The sequence below is a fragment of the Triturus cristatus genome, chromosome 7 (assembly GCF_964204655.1).
Source record: "Triturus cristatus chromosome 7, aTriCri1.1, whole genome shotgun sequence".
Lineage (NCBI taxonomy): Eukaryota > Metazoa > Chordata > Amphibia > Caudata > Salamandridae > Triturus > Triturus cristatus.
The window spans coordinates 1,133,608,172-1,133,625,333 of record NC_140590.1 but is presented as its reverse complement, the minus strand read 5'-3'; the positions used below and the strand labels follow the sequence as shown (position 1 = coordinate 1,133,625,333).

The 17,162-nt window shown below is 43.8% G+C and overlaps 1 protein-coding gene across 1 annotated transcript in view; it reads right to left on the bottom strand.

Annotated features, from left to right (window-relative positions):
- Positions 1–3,725: 3,725 nt before the first annotated feature.
- Positions 3,726–17,162, bottom strand: part of CDHR2 (cadherin related family member 2) — a 284,644-nt gene continuing 271,207 nt past the window's right edge. The window contains exons 31-32 of the mRNA XM_085618291.1: positions 11,074–11,143; positions 3,726–4,515 (exon numbers count right to left, since the gene is read on the bottom strand). Of these exons, the coding sequence (XP_085474417.1) occupies positions 4,345–4,515; positions 11,074–11,143 (241 nt within the window). The 3' untranslated portion in view covers positions 3,726–4,344. The remainder of the gene's footprint in view (positions 4,516–11,073; positions 11,144–17,162) is intronic.

The following is a 17,162-nucleotide window of genomic DNA, read 5'->3' as shown; positions in this document are numbered from 1 at the left end:
AACCTCCAGTCCACAAGATAGGAGAGGAGATGGGATATGCATGGTCTACAGCACAAAGCAACCATTTCTGGCTGCGCATATTCTTTCAGTCACCACTTGCTGCCTGTCCTGGCTTCCCCTAGCATGCAAGCCCCCAGCCAATCCTGCAACCGCGGTCTGAACTGTGTGGTGCCGAGCCTCACCAGGGCTCAGGAAACAGAGAGCTGTAGCCAACGACTCTCTTCAGAGCCCACTGAGCACTAGCACAACATGCCAGCCCTCACCAGGACTTGCAGCTCCATGTTGCTCCCACCTGCTGGTCCACCACTTCCACCACAAACATGTTGGACTGAGGAGAGACAGGAACGAGGATCGCGTCTGCCACTTAATGAAAGCCTCCATTATGACAAGAGCGTATCATGGAATCCTTAGTGCACCGCCACCATGAGTGCTCGATGCATACATTTGATATGATGATTCCTGTGAATCCCACATGAGCACTTCCTCTTTCAACAACGGGTAAACATTTCCACTGTGAAAAGGATTTTAATGTGTATCAATAGAAACCTTTAACCCCTTCTGTGCCACGCCCTTTCCCCCTCCTGTGCCGGGCATTTCATTAGTGGGTGGGGTTCATGACGAGATAGTCTCGTCATGGGCACAGCGCGACCGTGCTCCATGACGAGACTATCTCGTCATGGGCACAGAAGAGGTTAAATTACATTTCAACGGATGAACTGTGTGCAGGGATTGTAAACGCCTTGAGAAAGTGACTTAAGTGCCAATTTGGGTCCTGGCAGGCAGCCCACCATCCATCAGAGTGGCGGAGGTCATCTCCTCCACCACACCAGCCGCATGGAAAATTAAATTAAATTGGCCGTGCGGCGATGTCTGTGTTTTCACGGAAGCCGCCACCACTGCATCTTCAGTGAAGGCTCAAAGCGTTTAGTGCATGTCTACCCTGTTTCTGATAGCCGTGCACCATACTGTTTTTGTTTTTCAAACATAAACTGCAAAAGTGGGAGTTTGTTCAGGAAAAAAAAATATTTAAAAAATCCCCCATACCCTGGGATCTATCTCCACGGATGTGGGTCAATTATTATTATTATTTGTATTCATGACAGGAAAAACAAAGCGTCTGCACTAAATAGGTCGGGTATCTGATGCCCCTATCCCAATGGCCCCTACTTAGACCATCAGGGTAAGTTTTTAATGGCAGAGCCAGCAGAGGCCCCCTCAGAACACGGATGGGCCACCTAACTCAATTGAGTGGGGGCACCGAGGGTTTGATGTGTTGAAACTTCACACTCACCTGAAGCAGAGAAGGGCTAACTGGGCTTCCCAGCAGAATCAAACAACTGGTAATGAATAAACCTTGAGAACACACAACCACTTACATAATGATCCCCCTAGATTCCCATTTCCAATGCAACCCATCTCTAAATAATGCACTGATCTATCCCAGCCTCAGCAGCTAGTATTCAGTATTTCTCACTCCAACAACAACACCAAATACAGACTCAATTTCAAGAGGTCAGCAGATTTCAGCCAACAAATAACAGAACTGTAGCAGACACCAAGATTTTTAAAAGACTTCAGAAAATGGTAGGAATCTGCTACATAAATGCACTTAACATGATAAAAACTGGAAAGTCAATGTTTCAGTCAAAATGACTGCCTCCATAAAACACATTTAAAGCTGGTATTTTGACCATTCATGCTGAGTTGTGAAGACGTATTGCTGTTTTTGATTGTTTCACCTGGAGCACTCACCTCCTCTTTAGCAAGTATTTCACGAATTATGTGGAAACATCTCTTATTCAATACTGACAAAGCTTTCTATAATGCAATCATTACTGCTGCTATTCTGCCCGTTTGCTTCTGTGTGGCACATGGAAATGAGCAGTAGCATTGTTGTAGGAGCCTGCAGCAGTTGTTTAGCTGCGGTGTCTTTGACCTGTGTTTTTGAGGTTTGTAGTGCTTTTGATTTGTTCACACTGCCCCTTCCACACAAAAGCATGTACAACATATGACTGACAATCTATACTGAAGAGGTAGGGTGGAAAAGTTAAGTGAAGATATATACATTTTGAAAAATAATGGAAATTGCATAATGGTTTTGAAGGCTTTTTGGCCATTTTATGGTCATTATGCAGAAAAATCCACTATAATGCCACCACTTGTTGACAACGGTTTCTTGATGAGGATAAGCCTGGCCTGGTGCACCACAACATTATTAGAATAGATTATTCAGAACCTCCAGCTTTTAAGCAATTTATGTACAATTTGTGATATAAAATACATCATTGTATTGTGGGTTTTTCCTCAAACTTTTTCATAGAGAAAGACTCCCCCTTCCCACACCTGAGCCCCGGTTGGAATCAACCGGCTAATTAGGGTACGCATTTATGTCTTACCGTTTTCAAAGTTCACCACTGTGTTTGATAGTCCTTTTGCTGTGCAAATTCTCAACTAGTTCAATATGCAACAGGTAATTTAATTATATTTTATTGAAACATGATGTGAACATAAAGGTTTTTGTAGCAGTGCCTGAGGTGAAACAATTAGTTTGCAGTGAGGCAATAACTATATTTGTACAAATAGGAGTTCACACTCATTGCATTATATGTACTGCTATTTACTTTATTTATAATCCAGTCCTGAAAGAACGTTACACAATGGAAGGAAAAACTTTTCATTTAATACCTCGAGCACATTTTTAATGCACAAAGCAGGACCTTCCCTGTGGCTGAATATGCGTTACATCATATTATGTTTGATCCATTTCATTAAGCTCCAACGATCACCCTATGGGGTATTATGCACTCATGAATTTAGTAACCACTGTGAGGATAGAAGCCTGGAAACTATCCTGAGCGGACTAGCCAAGTTTGTCTCCAAGTGTCTTACTCTGTGTCCCCGTGTCTGCGTATCCTTATCTCAGTGACCATTGGTGTCTACCGGAGGGATCATGTTTTCTTCTCAAATTCACTACAGTTTTCATTTAGGGTCACCATATTGTGATGTGTGGAAAGGTCCTTCCTCCATCTGCCCGCTGTCTCTTTAGTTCCTCTCTTCTTTTGCGGCGCATTGAATGGGGCATAGGGACCAATCTAAAGCAGCGGTGGAGATGTGGCAGATGGTTGCCAGGAAGACGTGTCCAACAGCAGAGCCAGCTGATGCCCTGCCTTTGGAAACCTGTCCGTCCCACACTACTCAATGAGAAGGCGGAACTGCAGGTTTGGCACATTGGGGATGTGCCGGTCTACAGCAGAGCTCCTGGTTTAACAAACTCTAAATGACTCCCTAGGTCTCCTTGTCCATTCCACTGTATCTCCCTAACTCAGTTTTACTATAAGTGTACCGAAGACTCCCTATGTTGTGTCGGCGCCTCCCTGTCCCAGTGAGCCAGCTACAGTTTTTCAATAACTTACCAATGGAGATCTGCTGCAATGGAGAAGCTTGCACTAGATTCCAGTTGCATTTTGGAACTTGTTATTAATGTAGTCTATTGACTTTAGTTATAATTGTTATTCACTTTATATAATTTACATAATTTCTTAAGGTGGATTCATACTGTTCAGTACTCAAAAACACATTTACTCTACCTGGAAGCAAGAGAATGATTTCTAACTGCTCAACTTGAATCGCCACCAGGGCCTCTCGACCTTGCGTCTGACACTGTAATTTTCTGTTTGCCAATGTGTTTTATGTGGCCTTGAACAAAGAATCAACAGGAAGCCAGATAATGTACCACCAAGCATGTTACAACTTTATTGCCATAACAACTCATGCAAAATCACAAGGAAAACACCAAAAGTGCTGAGAGTCTACGGTGTGGTCCTGTGCGTTGTTTACTTGCCTTAGCGTCGTATGCGGATCACCATCTCGGAGAGGGCTTCATTTTCATAATGCAATCTAACCAAGTGAAAGATTGTGCAAATGCAAAGCCTGAGTTTTCATTTCAGGCACATCTACTGCAAATTCAGCAACTAGCATTAGAAAAGGGCAAATTGGTCCCAGCGCAAACAGTGAAAATTATACCCAGAAGTGGAAAATGTTAAATATAGGTGATTAAGTAAAGGAGTGCAAATTTTAACATTTAACACCAATTGTGGGGATGCTCTCTTTTATAAAGCTCTCTCCTTCCCCCAGAGCAATGGGTATTCAAATGCGACTTTTTTTCAGACTGACGGCTGGCATCTTGAAATCAGACCAAATTCTGCCATCTTGAGGTTAGAATGGAGTCTGCCATTTTGAAACAAGATTGGAGTCGCCATCTTGCAGACTGCAGGTGGCCATCTTATAAACGAGAATGCAGTCTGTCATTCGAAGTCCCTTCGCAGACCCACCTAATTCCTGAGGTTAGAGATCAGTGGTGTCCAGAGATTCATTGTTGTATACAAAGGGAGTGTCATTGGATTTTGCTGCTTTCTCCTTGGTGCCTCTGTTTTTTTTAGGATTATGATCTTTCAGTGCAGCTGATAGTGGTTCCTCCATGCTTGCTGGCTGCCGTATTCTGACATCTTGGGGCTCCTACAATTGGAGAAATACCGCATAAGAAGATAGGCACATAGAGAAGAAAACACGTGGACTGAAGACTGTAGGTGAGTCAAGTAAATAGAGAAGGAACTGAGAGAGTAGAAGGGACTTCAGAGAAAAGAAAGTACATCACAAGGAAAGAATGGAGGGCTAGGAAAGAACATAACATCACAGGGAAAGAATAAAAGGCTAGGGAAAAGGGATACAAGGCATGACGGGTGGCATGGAAAAAAGACGAATACCCAAATTAGATCTGAGTAGATTGGGAAAGAAAAGAGCCAGAAATAAGGACCTCAATCAGATAAAACTGCACATCATAAATGTGGCTATAAGGCTGGTACTCCTGTCTCAATCATACCATCCTGCAAATGTTTACTATTCCCCCTGTGATATTTTTTACCTAGTGGCCTCTGCAGCAGGTGAGCCTTTGAAGAGATTTTAAGCTCTCTTACATATACTGGAAGATGAAGTGTTTGTAATCAGATCTGTATCACGACTGTGCTAATCTTCATTCAATGTCGCACTGTGTCAACGCATTGCCTAGCTGTCTATACAACTCCGCTTTGCCTGATGGAAAGCTTGGATGGGCTGCATTTAAATCTATGATCAGTGCTTTAAATGGGAAAAAATAAGTGCAGCTACTCACCAAATTGAGCCATGGCCTAATGATGGATTTTGGGGTAGAGCTAGGAGCAGGGCTAAGAGGAAAGCATTTATTAACAAGATTAAGACGTTCTCAATGCACAATTGTGCATGAGGATACAGAAAAATGTCTGCTATCTGTATTCTTTTTATTTTTGCGGGTGCAAAAGGATACATTTAGCACTGTTTTTCAAATTTAAAATGTCTGCAGATTGCTTTTGCACTTATGGCGTATAAACTACATTTGAATTTTCACCTATCCACAGTATAATGGATACTGTGTGCAGTCTGAGGAAGAAACCTAGGCTAGGTCATCCCAGGATCCCTTTCTGGTTGGCAGTTCACCTCTCTTTATCTATATTGTTCCTGTTTATTCAGCTATGGTGTTTACTTTAAAGTGCCTTTCGTAATTCCCTTGAATTCAATAATAATGTTTATTCACCTAATACGGTAGTAGTCAGTTTAAAAGTTACATAATAATGAAGTACATTCGAGTAAAGTGCTTGAAGAACAAAAACAAAGGTTGTGGAACCCCATGTGAAGACTAAGAAAATAAGCATTGATGATGTACTTATGTATCCTATGTTGTTGCAAGCCACCTGACTTCATGGCAAAGTTGAAATTGTATTCATAACTCTTTCTGTGTGATTGCATTTGTATTTAAAGGACCCAGGAGCCTGTTTTAAATATTTACCATGACTATACATATTTATTGTTTAATTTTCCCATCATTTTAGTATGTAACTGTATATGAAGAAAAATTGTATTTCACTAAATTTTAGAGCCAAGCTACTTCTTCAGGATAGTGGAACCTCCTTAAAGTGATGCATTTTTAATTCATTTTGAAATCAGAAACTGCACTTTGCCTATCTCCATTTCCCTCTTTCTTCCTTCTGCTCTCTCATCTTTTCCATCAGAACCCTCCATCCTCCTTGCTCTAATTATATCTCTGTGACACTTTGTCGAATCTTCCTGTCTTCTATTTAATATTGGTCTTGTCTTCACCTCTCATTCTTTCTTTATCACTCTTTCACATCTTTGTGTCTCCTTCTCTTTCTTTAGTACCTTCCCTTCACACTTTCTCCATCCCTTATCCTCATTCCTATTCCTCCTTTTCATCCTAGCTCCAGATTGTCTCTCTTCGCATTTATATTTCCATCTCCTTTCCAATGGTCTAAGGGTGCGCATGCAAAACTCAAGATTAAACAACTCAACCAGACCGCCAGTCAAGGATTGTTACCCTCACAGACTGGCATTCATTCCAGAAGGAGCTACCTACCAGAGAATCAGTGGCAAACCATATTAGGCTTGTCACAGTGGTCAAACAGTTAGCGCGTGCAGTTCAGGGCACTGATTTGCGACCCTTGGAATTATGCAATTCTGTGGTTGTGGCATTTTCCCCATAATAATGGAATTGCCTCTTTTGCTACATAAACCATCATCTGCAGCATGTTCTGCAGATTTTACTCAAAAAATTGTCTCCATCTTAAATGGATCAAAAGTTATTTAAAACATGAAGAATGTTCCTGTGCAGTAGAAGACCCTTAACAAAGGCAAGCTGGTCCTCTTTGAGTTTCCTATTGCTGTATTGGGATATTGAACTGGTACTAATAAGGTGACATATTTTCCAAGACAGTGCATTATATGTCAAAATTACAAAATAATGAAGCAATACTATCATAAAATTAGGCCTCATAATTTGCCTTTTCTTGCTGCCTAATTTAGTCAACCCTGCCGCGTAATTTGGTCCTCTCCTGCCGCATAATTCCAGTGGCCCTGCCTATATTGCACAAATCCTTTCAACAAAACACTAGTGCTGTCACGACCACCCAAGTGACGCAGGATGAAATGTTCCATGCTGTAGCATAACCAATGCAAAGCATGAACAAGGCTTTCTTTGATACCCGCTTCCCACTACCCGCTTCCCGCCGCTCGCCTCCTCCCAGGACTTACTTAATGGAGATCGGCCCCATTGAGCAGTTCCTCACCAGCTCCCTCTCACTGCTCATTAGTGCCTCCTTCCTTCATGAGCCTCCTCCCTCCGCACTGCTGATAGGGCGGCTCCTGCCCTTTGCTGATTAATACTTCGCAGTCAGCCTGTCAGCCAGCTCTCGGTTTTCTTTTTTCTTTTAGTTGCTGGATTTTTGCCTGCTGCACAGTTCCCTTTTTCCGCCACTCACTTCCTTCCGCTCGCACCCTCAGCACCCCTCCCAGCGCGTCCTCATTGAGCAGACCCTCACCAGTTCTCCCTCGATACTCGTTAGTGCCGCCTTCCTCCGTGATCCTCCTCCCTCCAGACTGCTGATAGGGCTGCTCCTGCCCTGGGCTGATTAATCCGTGGCAGCCAGCTTGTCACCCAGCTCTGAGATTTTTTCTGATTTTAGTTGCCTTTTTTGCCCGCCAACCACTTTCCACCATCCAGCTTCCCACCGCCCACCTCCCCAGTGCTTCTCCCTCCTCTCTAGACCTACTTAATGGAGGCTTCAGCGCGGCCAAGCTGCAAGCACACCAAAGGCCAGCCCGTCTGCGACTATTCATGCCTAGACCGCCCCCAGCGCCAGGAAACCTGGCCCTCCAAGCACCAATCTCAGATCTCCGAACCCTGGACTACGGGCCTTCTCAATCACTGATGCCTCGCATCTTCTTGTTTCATAGTGAGACCGTTCACCTGCTACTACTGTCTCTTCACCTGCAATGTAGGACCTCCCGTACTCACAGAAACTTGTGCCACTCCCACTCTGCCGACTGAGACCACACATGAACCACTCCTATGCCTCCTGATCAATGCCAGATGGCTCTGCAAGCACGCCACTGAAGTCTGGGACACCATCTCCACCTGTGCCCCGGATGTGACCTTCATCACAGAGATCTGGCTTAACCCCTCTTCCGACATCACCATAGCAACACCCAATGGCTACAAGATGACACTCTTGGACCGCACCAACGAACAAGGAGGGGGCAACGGCATCACCCACAAAGAATCAATGCGCTGCCCCACCACTGAAGACAACACCACGCAGATCATATAACACCTTAATTTCCAATTCCACACCGATGAAAAACAACCATCAAAGGCACTCTGGCGTATAGACCCCCAGGACCACACACCGGCCTCTGTGGCACCATCACAGACTTCATTGTTTCACTCGCCATCGAATCCAAGCACTACATCTTCCTCAGAGACATCAACTTCCACCTGGACGACCCCACAGACACTATCTCTGCCACCCTCCTGGAGCGAATGAACAACATCGGCATTACCCAGTTGGTTACAGACCCCACACACAGAGCAGGACACACACTGGACCCTATCTTCACATCCAGAAACAAGAGTAAAATGCAGCAATGCCACAGAACTCACCTGGACTGACCACTCCATTGTCCACTTCACCATCAAAGGATCACCTCACACCACATCCGACCCTCCCAGCACCTCCTTCCGCAGCTGGAGCAAAGTGACAAAGACCCACTAGATGGATGCCCTCAAAACCACCCAGAACAATGCTGCAGCCAACCTGGAACAAGCATTCCAGAACTTCAACACCTGGATCACCAACACAGTAACCGAGTCAGACCCATCAACCAGCCAAAACCCACAGATCCACCAAAGAAGCCAGCTTGTACACACCAGAACTCAGCACAATGAAACGCAGCTACAAACAACTAGAGAGAAGATGGCGCACCAGCAGAGACAATACAGACCGAGACACCTTCAATCCAGCCCTTAACAAATACCACCAATTACTCAAAAAGTGGCAAAAAATGATGCCCTTGCAGATCGCATTGAGGCAAGTGCCAACCACACGAGAGAACTCTTCAACATCATCAGAGAGTTCTTCTTCCCAACAGCCACCATGAGCATGATTCCTTCTTCAAAGGAACTCTGCAATGCTCTAGTGAATCACTTCCACAACAAGATATCCACCATCTACAGGAACTTTGAGTCCCAACATACCGACCTCTTCAGCCTCCTCATTCCAATGGAAACCCCTGGCCAACATCTCACCATATGGGAACAGCACACCAAACCGAACACCATAGCCATCATGAACTCCATCCACTTCGAGAGCACCCACCGAACCCTGCCCCACCACCTCTTTAACCTAGGAAGAAACAAGATCATCCACCACCATCTTGCTGCTCCATTTTCCCACCAAAGCCATCAACCCGCAACTCATCAAACACCTGGTGAGAAACAACCTGCTAGACGCTTCCCAATCCAGTTTACAAGCCAGCCACAGCCCGAGAGCGCCCTGATTGTCACCACGGACGACATCCGCCCCCTACTCGACAGAGGAGAATTGGCAGCTCTGATCTTCTTTTACCGCTTTGGAATGTGACCAAGGAAAGCACAAAAAGGAAGTTTAGAATTTAGTTATTTTTTTGAGATGTGGGTAACTGCAGTATTTGGGCCAGTACTCAGGAAGCATACCAATCAAAGAAATTTCTGAACAGATGGAGTCCGCAATTTTTAACACACTCAAAATGTCCTCCACAGGTAAAAATGTTGTTTAAAATACAGAATTTCTGCAAATTTCTGTGACTGTAAGTTTCGGAATTTGTAGGGAAAAGCAAAACGTCGGGCACCCACAGTGGTCACACTTCTACAAATATAAAACAGTACCTTACAAGTGTGGGCCGGGCTATGATAACCGCCAGGAAGTCTTCAAATCTGTGAGTTTGTGAAACCAACATAATGTCAATGCAATCCTCAAAGGGTCAACATTTTGGCCTATTCCTGCTCTGTGCAATCAGCCCACCCACACATGTTGGTACTGTTTTTTATCAAGGTTGTGGGAACAGTGGATGGTAGAACCATACATATTTGTTATAGTCAAACTCCAGCCATTCAGGGCAACATTTCCATGGTTAGAGTTTCAGGCTTTGTTTTTGTCCATATGATAAAGGCAAAATAATATTGTGCTAATTTGCTGAAAAAATTAAAAGGTCTCCACATTTGTCATGATGTCTTTAGGCTGAAATGAGATGTTGATGTGGGGTTTGAACCAATAAATAGCATTTATTGTGCAAAAAATATAGTTTGAATGGGTGTCTCAAGAAGCTGAGAAGGTGCACTACCTAACACCAATTATTTTGAAAAAAACTCTAGCGCAAACATCCCAGCGGTAAAAGGGTTAAATTATTGGTAGACAGATCCAAGAGATCATTTAATCTTAGCGACAATCTACATTCTGTACAGCTACCTCTACTGCCAAAACCTCTTTCATTATAAATGTCACTTTTCTTAGTGGCAGGGCGAATGGATAGTTGCGCTAAGAGTAAGCAAGCCAAATACAAATGCAAAAACAAGCACTGGAAAAGTCAACAGGTCTGGTGTTAGCAGTAGACACTTGGCTTTGGAAATGCTAGTTTGTTTCGTCATGGTTTTGTAAAACGTTGCTGCTGGTGAAGCTGCCCCTCACTATTATAAAAAAAATGGCTAAACGCAAAAGTATTTTCTTTGGTCTCAAATGCACACATCACCATAGCATTCCATGGCACTGAAAGGAACTACTTTGTACATGGATGGATCCCTTGTGAAAGGGCAGAAGGCTGTCACAGTGAAGCTAGCCAATGCTTGAAGTGGGCTCCCCCACTTCCCAGTGCTGTATGCTGTAAGGGGTGGAAGAAAAATGTGAATGAAACAGCAACAGAAACAGACTGAAAAGGGCTGACTAAAAGGCCATGTTTGCTAAATCAAATAATCATGGCTAATGCAAAATCTAATAAACATGGACTTCATGGCTCTTACTACTCTAGTGCTGAGGGTATGGAGGGTCAGGAGCACCTTAGACATCCTGTATTAGCAACGGACGTACCAACAGCAGACCCATCAGCCCACTGCGATGAGCACGGCTCTGCCCAATATTTGACAGCAAAACATTGAGAAACAGAGGAAGAATGACTTACCTCACGTGAACGCACTCCTTTGGCATCTTCATCCACACTAACCCCAAAATGCTCATCTAAAGAGTTCAAACTGAAATAAAAACAAGTGCAAGGTCAGCATAAGGCAATGGCTGCCGAGAGTATGATGAGTGCGTGTATACAACTGCTAGACATCACCTTTTCTTTGAGCTACATTAGTCTCATTGTGTATGATAGCAAACACTCATAAAGACCCCCCTCTTGGAAGCTGACGAAGGAAAATTGCCTCGTGTTCGGCTACACCAAGCCTTTATTCTCTGGATTTCTAGCTGTTTGTAGGACATGCTAATTGTGGGAGTGAAACAGCTGCAGGGAATTTTTAGTTTGAGGCACATGTACTTGACAACAAAGAAATACAACTTGAAAGGGATGAACTGGGCTTCACAAAAACCTGGAAGTATACCAACAGGCTAGTACCTCTAAAAAGTTAGCAGGACGGGGCAGAGCCAGACAAATATTGCTGTGCTGCAGTGCATTAAATCGTATGTTTATATTCCTTAGTGGTAGAAATCAAAAATAACCCGTATGTGGCTTGTTTTGTGGACAGATAATAGCTGCTGTGATGACATAAGTCAAATACAACTCCACAATCAAGACAGCGAATAACTCAAAACGAGCACTGGAAATGCAATAGGTCTCGCACTTGTTAAAGTTGGAGCTATTGGCAATATAAATCCCAATGTTTTTACCGATGTAATAAATATACCTGCCCCACCTTAATAAAATAAAGAACTCCATTGTGTATATTTTCTGTAGTACCCCTGCAATGATGCCGTAGCGCTAAGAGTAAAAATATCAGTTCCGACTTCACGTTAAATCAAGCAGTGTTGTGAGGGTGCAGCACCATAGGCTGTCACTAGGTGTCCCATGGGACCTCTTTTGGTCACATATGGTACTGAACCCTGCAACATGGCTAGGCAAAGGATATGGCACAGCGGTGAGAGCTGCCTACTGGGGAGCTTAGGATCCGTGTTCGAGTCTTTCAGTCGGCTCAATATCCTGTGATAATGTTCATTTCCCCCAAGCCCATGGCTACGTGAGTGATATGCTTTATAAATAAAAGCCTTTAATGTAAAATAACATAGGAATTCAATGCAGTGATCTCCGGGGCGGGCAAACAGTGTCATGCAGGGGAGTAAGGGTAGAAGGTAAAGGGATATTAAATGAGACCACTGCACTGCAAATTATGCGCAAGAGGAATATATCTATTTAGAGCAATTAGTTCCATGGTATAAGACCATATGCCCCTCGATGCCACTATTCCTGAGGCATGGGGAGAAGGACAGAGGCCTGTACTGCCTGGGGGATTTGTATGCGGATGGGAGGATGCTGGGTTATGCAGACTTTGGCAGCCAATAGGATGTCACAGGCAGCTGCTTCCTTGTACACGCTGGGTTGGCACGCTGGCTTGGCCAGGGTTCCCACAGGAACCGGACACACATGTCCTGAATCAAACACTGTTGGTTATGGGGGAGAACATAAGCTCATTTCACGCCTGTCTGCCCTTCTCATTCTGCATACGGTCGCCAGTATCTTATCACTGACAACACAATGAGAGGAGGATGTGGGTGGAGTGCTCAGCGAGCATGCCTGGGCCTCTGTGCTGGGCAACTGCAGGAGGGTGACTTGTAATGCGTGATTGAAGCTAATACAGTCTAACAACGTACACAGGGATTATGTCACGCTACAGTGGTTACATAGATTAGACCAGACCAAACAAGAAAACTGTCCCAAATGCTGTTCGACCCTTGGAACTTATATTCACATGTTGTAGACGTGCCCAATTGTGGGAATTTTATGGGGTGAGGTGACACAGGTGTTAGGTTCCATATAGCTACCCCAATATAGGCTCAGGTAATCACCTCAACTTTCACCTATATTCTCCCCTACCATTACACTGCATAACAGTTCTTAGTACTGACCTAGTTACGGTACTGTCCAAAGATGACATGGGGTTTTCTCTGAAAAGCTTAAGCCTCATTCATTATGCATTAGTATTCTTGGAATCACAGCAGGACAGCAGGCCTACAATCTCCTGCTTATTAACTATGTATAGGGGCATTCCTTCCGTCAACCTAGTCTGACATGACACAGCAAGGTACATCCCCAGGGGGTACCACTTTGTGTATATATACACCATATCTGGCTGAAATAGTTAGAGGAGAAAAGGACTTCCATGCCGACACACTGACGAGAGACGCTTAGGCTCCTGCAAGCAGACACTCCAGCTCGCAGTGGTCTCACATCCCTTGCGGGGTGTCCATCTCGAGATCAAGACGGGGTCCCACAGTCTCTCACTTCAGGTAATGGAGTTGACTTTATCCTAGAGGGATTCTTGGCTTATACACCCATATACATGCTAGATACACTTAGGTACGTCTAGTTAGGATTGCATTGTAGGAGTACGCACTTTACTGTCATGTATTTTATATACTTGCCTGTATTCATTGTTTTAACACAATGGTAGAGATCTACCATCCTTTTACTCTGCTAGTACTTATAATAATTTATATCTGTTACTGTCTAGTGGTTGTTTCAGTACACCTACTTTACACTAGAATGACGCTGGCTCAATAAATGCTTATTGTAAAACGTCACAACCGTTTATTCTGTGTATTTCTCTGAGACAAAGTGAGCAGGAGTGACTGAGCGAAAAGTAGTGCACTGTTTCCACGATACCTGATGGGACAGAGTTGTCATGTTCAATTGTTGCCAAGAACTATTCTCTTCTTGGAAAGAGGGGTTTCTAGTGGCACTGTGAGCTAGCTCGTACTCAGGCTAAACTATCCGGTAGGGGTGTCTAGAATCAGTCTAACACCAATCCTATAGTGTATGTTGTCTACATGTGCAGATTCTATATAGGGTTATAGGAACTACACGACATGGCGCCGCCAACGTTGGTTTGGTACATATTTAGGAGTAAAATCTGAGTAGTTTGGTCGTGCTATTCACAAAGACCCCTACTAACATTTTTACAGAAACGTCTGGAGTGGAAAGGGAACTATCCACCACAGTTGAATAGGCATATCCTATGTATTGGCTGTAGGTTTATCAAGCTTGAAGGACAAATTGTTCCTATTGTGCATAAAACCTGATCTCCGTTTCCTTGAAACTCTTCCTTGAGAAACGTTTTTTCAACAATGACTGAAGGAAACGCTGCTGTGAGAGCACATCCTGCTGTAGTCAGGGTAGAAGAAGAGGAAGGTGAAATTAACATTTCAGAACATTTTAGAAATGCCCTTACTCAAAAGCTAACACACTACGGAGTCACAGCTAGGGGTGGGACAGTAACCTTCGTGATTGAGGCTCACAAATCACATAGAACAGAGGTATTATATTCATGGGTTAAATTCCCACAAGCAGATGCACAATCAAATACATTTCATTCTTACACTGAAGATGAATCACCATAGGAATACTGTCCGTATGAGGACATTGAAATTCCGCTCACCTACCAGGAGCAAATAAACTGGTTTAAAGGGGCCCTCCCCCATACAAGAGACAAAGTAGGACTAGGTCCGCTTGGAAGGGACGGGCCACTTGGCCTGTCCTTCCGGCTTACACACCGCATCCAGACATTGATACAATGCCAGTAGCAGACTTACGTACACTTCACAAAGAAATAATGTAAATGTAAATGTAAATTTGATACTTGTATAGCGCACTACTCACCCGCAAGGGTCTCAAGGCGCTTGTACGAATACCGCTGTGGAACCCATCCTGGCTTTCCCTGTGAGGCGTCCACTCCTGGGCACCCCCAAGGTGGAGGCCAGGCATCCTTAGCGTTGTGGGGGCCGTTGTGAAGATTAAGCAAGCTATTGCCCAGAGTTGTAGAATGGGACTCCATGATTGGAATAGGCACTGAAGCGAGAATTATCAGGTCCGTGGAATTTTTGAGCCCAAGACCCACCGAGGCGGGGAATCGAACCCTTGTCCCGGGCTAGACCTCTGCATCAGGGTCTGCCGCTCTAATAATTGAGCCACACTTCACCACCAATAATAAAACTTTACAGAAACTTGACACAGTTCGTGATGAGGACACTCACACTTTAGCCAACAAGAGCAACACAAACAAATCAAGTTCAGAGTTCTACAACTAAAATTCTACCACAAACGCTATACGCAGTTATGGGTAAAATGCCCACTAAATGTGAGCAAATGCCATTTTGGATAGCTCAAAAAATAACACAGCTGGAGGCAGTATTTCCACATTACAAGCCCTCAAGAATAACACAGAATGCTAACAATCTTCTTGCCAATGGGGATAGCTCCCCAGATAGAGGATTGTACCACTTTGGGTACCGTTTTCGCTGCCATATACCAGAACTCATGGTATCCCGTCATTAGCAGTAATACCAGACGTATTAATACAGATACAGACTGAGTATGGAGCAGAACCTTCTCTGAACTTAGGGATGAAATTATTAGGTAATTTTGCCCAGGTATCAACTATAATATTAGCAAATATAAAAGGGGAGGCAGCAGAAGTGGCAATACACCAGTACCTGAGGGATTTCACTCCTTTACAGCAGGAAAGTGAATTACCTAAGATTATCACAGACACCTATGCTGAATTAGGTAGAGATAGTTTGGGAGCTAGAGCAACAAAAACCCAACTCATGGGTGGTCCTGAAAAAGATAACACAAATCAAGTACCTGATTCTTCCAAGAATAAATGGGATAATAACAATAAAAACCAAATGTTTAGAGAAAACAGATCTCTATCTACGAATGGGTCTTCTCAACAGGAGCCCTCCAAAAGGAGATACAACCTTAGGAATAGGGATAACATTTAAAAACCTGACAAGTATAAGGATACTGATACACGTTCCTCTTGTCCCTTTCAGGGTTCACCAAGAAAGAGCGTTCAAAGACCAGAGACACGCAACGCACTTCAAGCTACACTTCTAAAAAAGAAGACAAGCCACAATCTAAACCTCAATTTAAAAAGAAGAAGGTAGCAGGTCTCAAAGTTAGACATGCCCAGATTTCTGAGGACTCAACTTCTGAATGGGGAATGGGCTCTGACGATGCTAGACAGCGCAGCAGAAGTAACAATAGCTCACCAGAACCTGATGGAATTTCTGGTGACAGCGGAGTTGAATGAGCACATCACGGTGGAAACACCTGATACAAGGGTAAGTGCCCCACATAGGTTACATGATATAACACTCCAAATGGAGGGGGACAAACCCAGAAAAGCTAAAGGTCTCTTTTGGGAGAACCTGACTTTTGGCCATGATATCCTTTTAGCTGAAAAAGAAGGCCGCCTGAAATTGTTATTGATTGCCCAAAGGGAGAAACAGTACTTTTACCAGCTTTTTCCGACCACGTTCCAATTTACTTAAAATACACATAGGTGCGGGAGTGGGCGGTAGATATTGCTCCAGCACTATTTCGCAACCATGTTGGGTGGGATGCTGACTCACCTCACCATACAATCCCAGTACAAACTACTCCAACTCCACAGAAACAGTACCCAATAAAACAAGAAGCGAAAAAACAGGTCAGGGAGATCTTTGATCAACTTGAATACCAGGGTGTTATTGAAACTTGCACCTCTCCAATGAATAATCCTTTGTTTCCCGTAATGAAACCAGACAATTCACATCATCTAGTTTTAGACTACCGACATCTAAACACATGCACAAAAACATTTGCAGTACAGAATGCACACAGTGCCGCATTAATAAAAAACATTGTGCGGAAAAAATACAAAACAACACTGGGTATTTCAAATGGATTCTTCACCCAAAATATAGCACCTGAAAGCAGGTACTAAACAGCATTCTCAACGCTAAGTTCCCAGGGTCAATTTTATCAACTCCCCCAAGGGTATAAAATAGCCCCGCATTGTTTAGCGCTAGGGTTACTGGATTACTTCAGAATTTGGATGAAGAGGCATTGTCCTATGTAGATGATATTTATCTGATGGATGATGATTTACAGGATCACTTGCCCAGGATGAAACAATACTTTTGGGGTTTGCCTCTGAGGGCTACAAGTTCAACTAAAATAGCCGATCTTAATGTCCTATTTTTGGGATACTAGCTATCAAGTGAAGGAAAAAG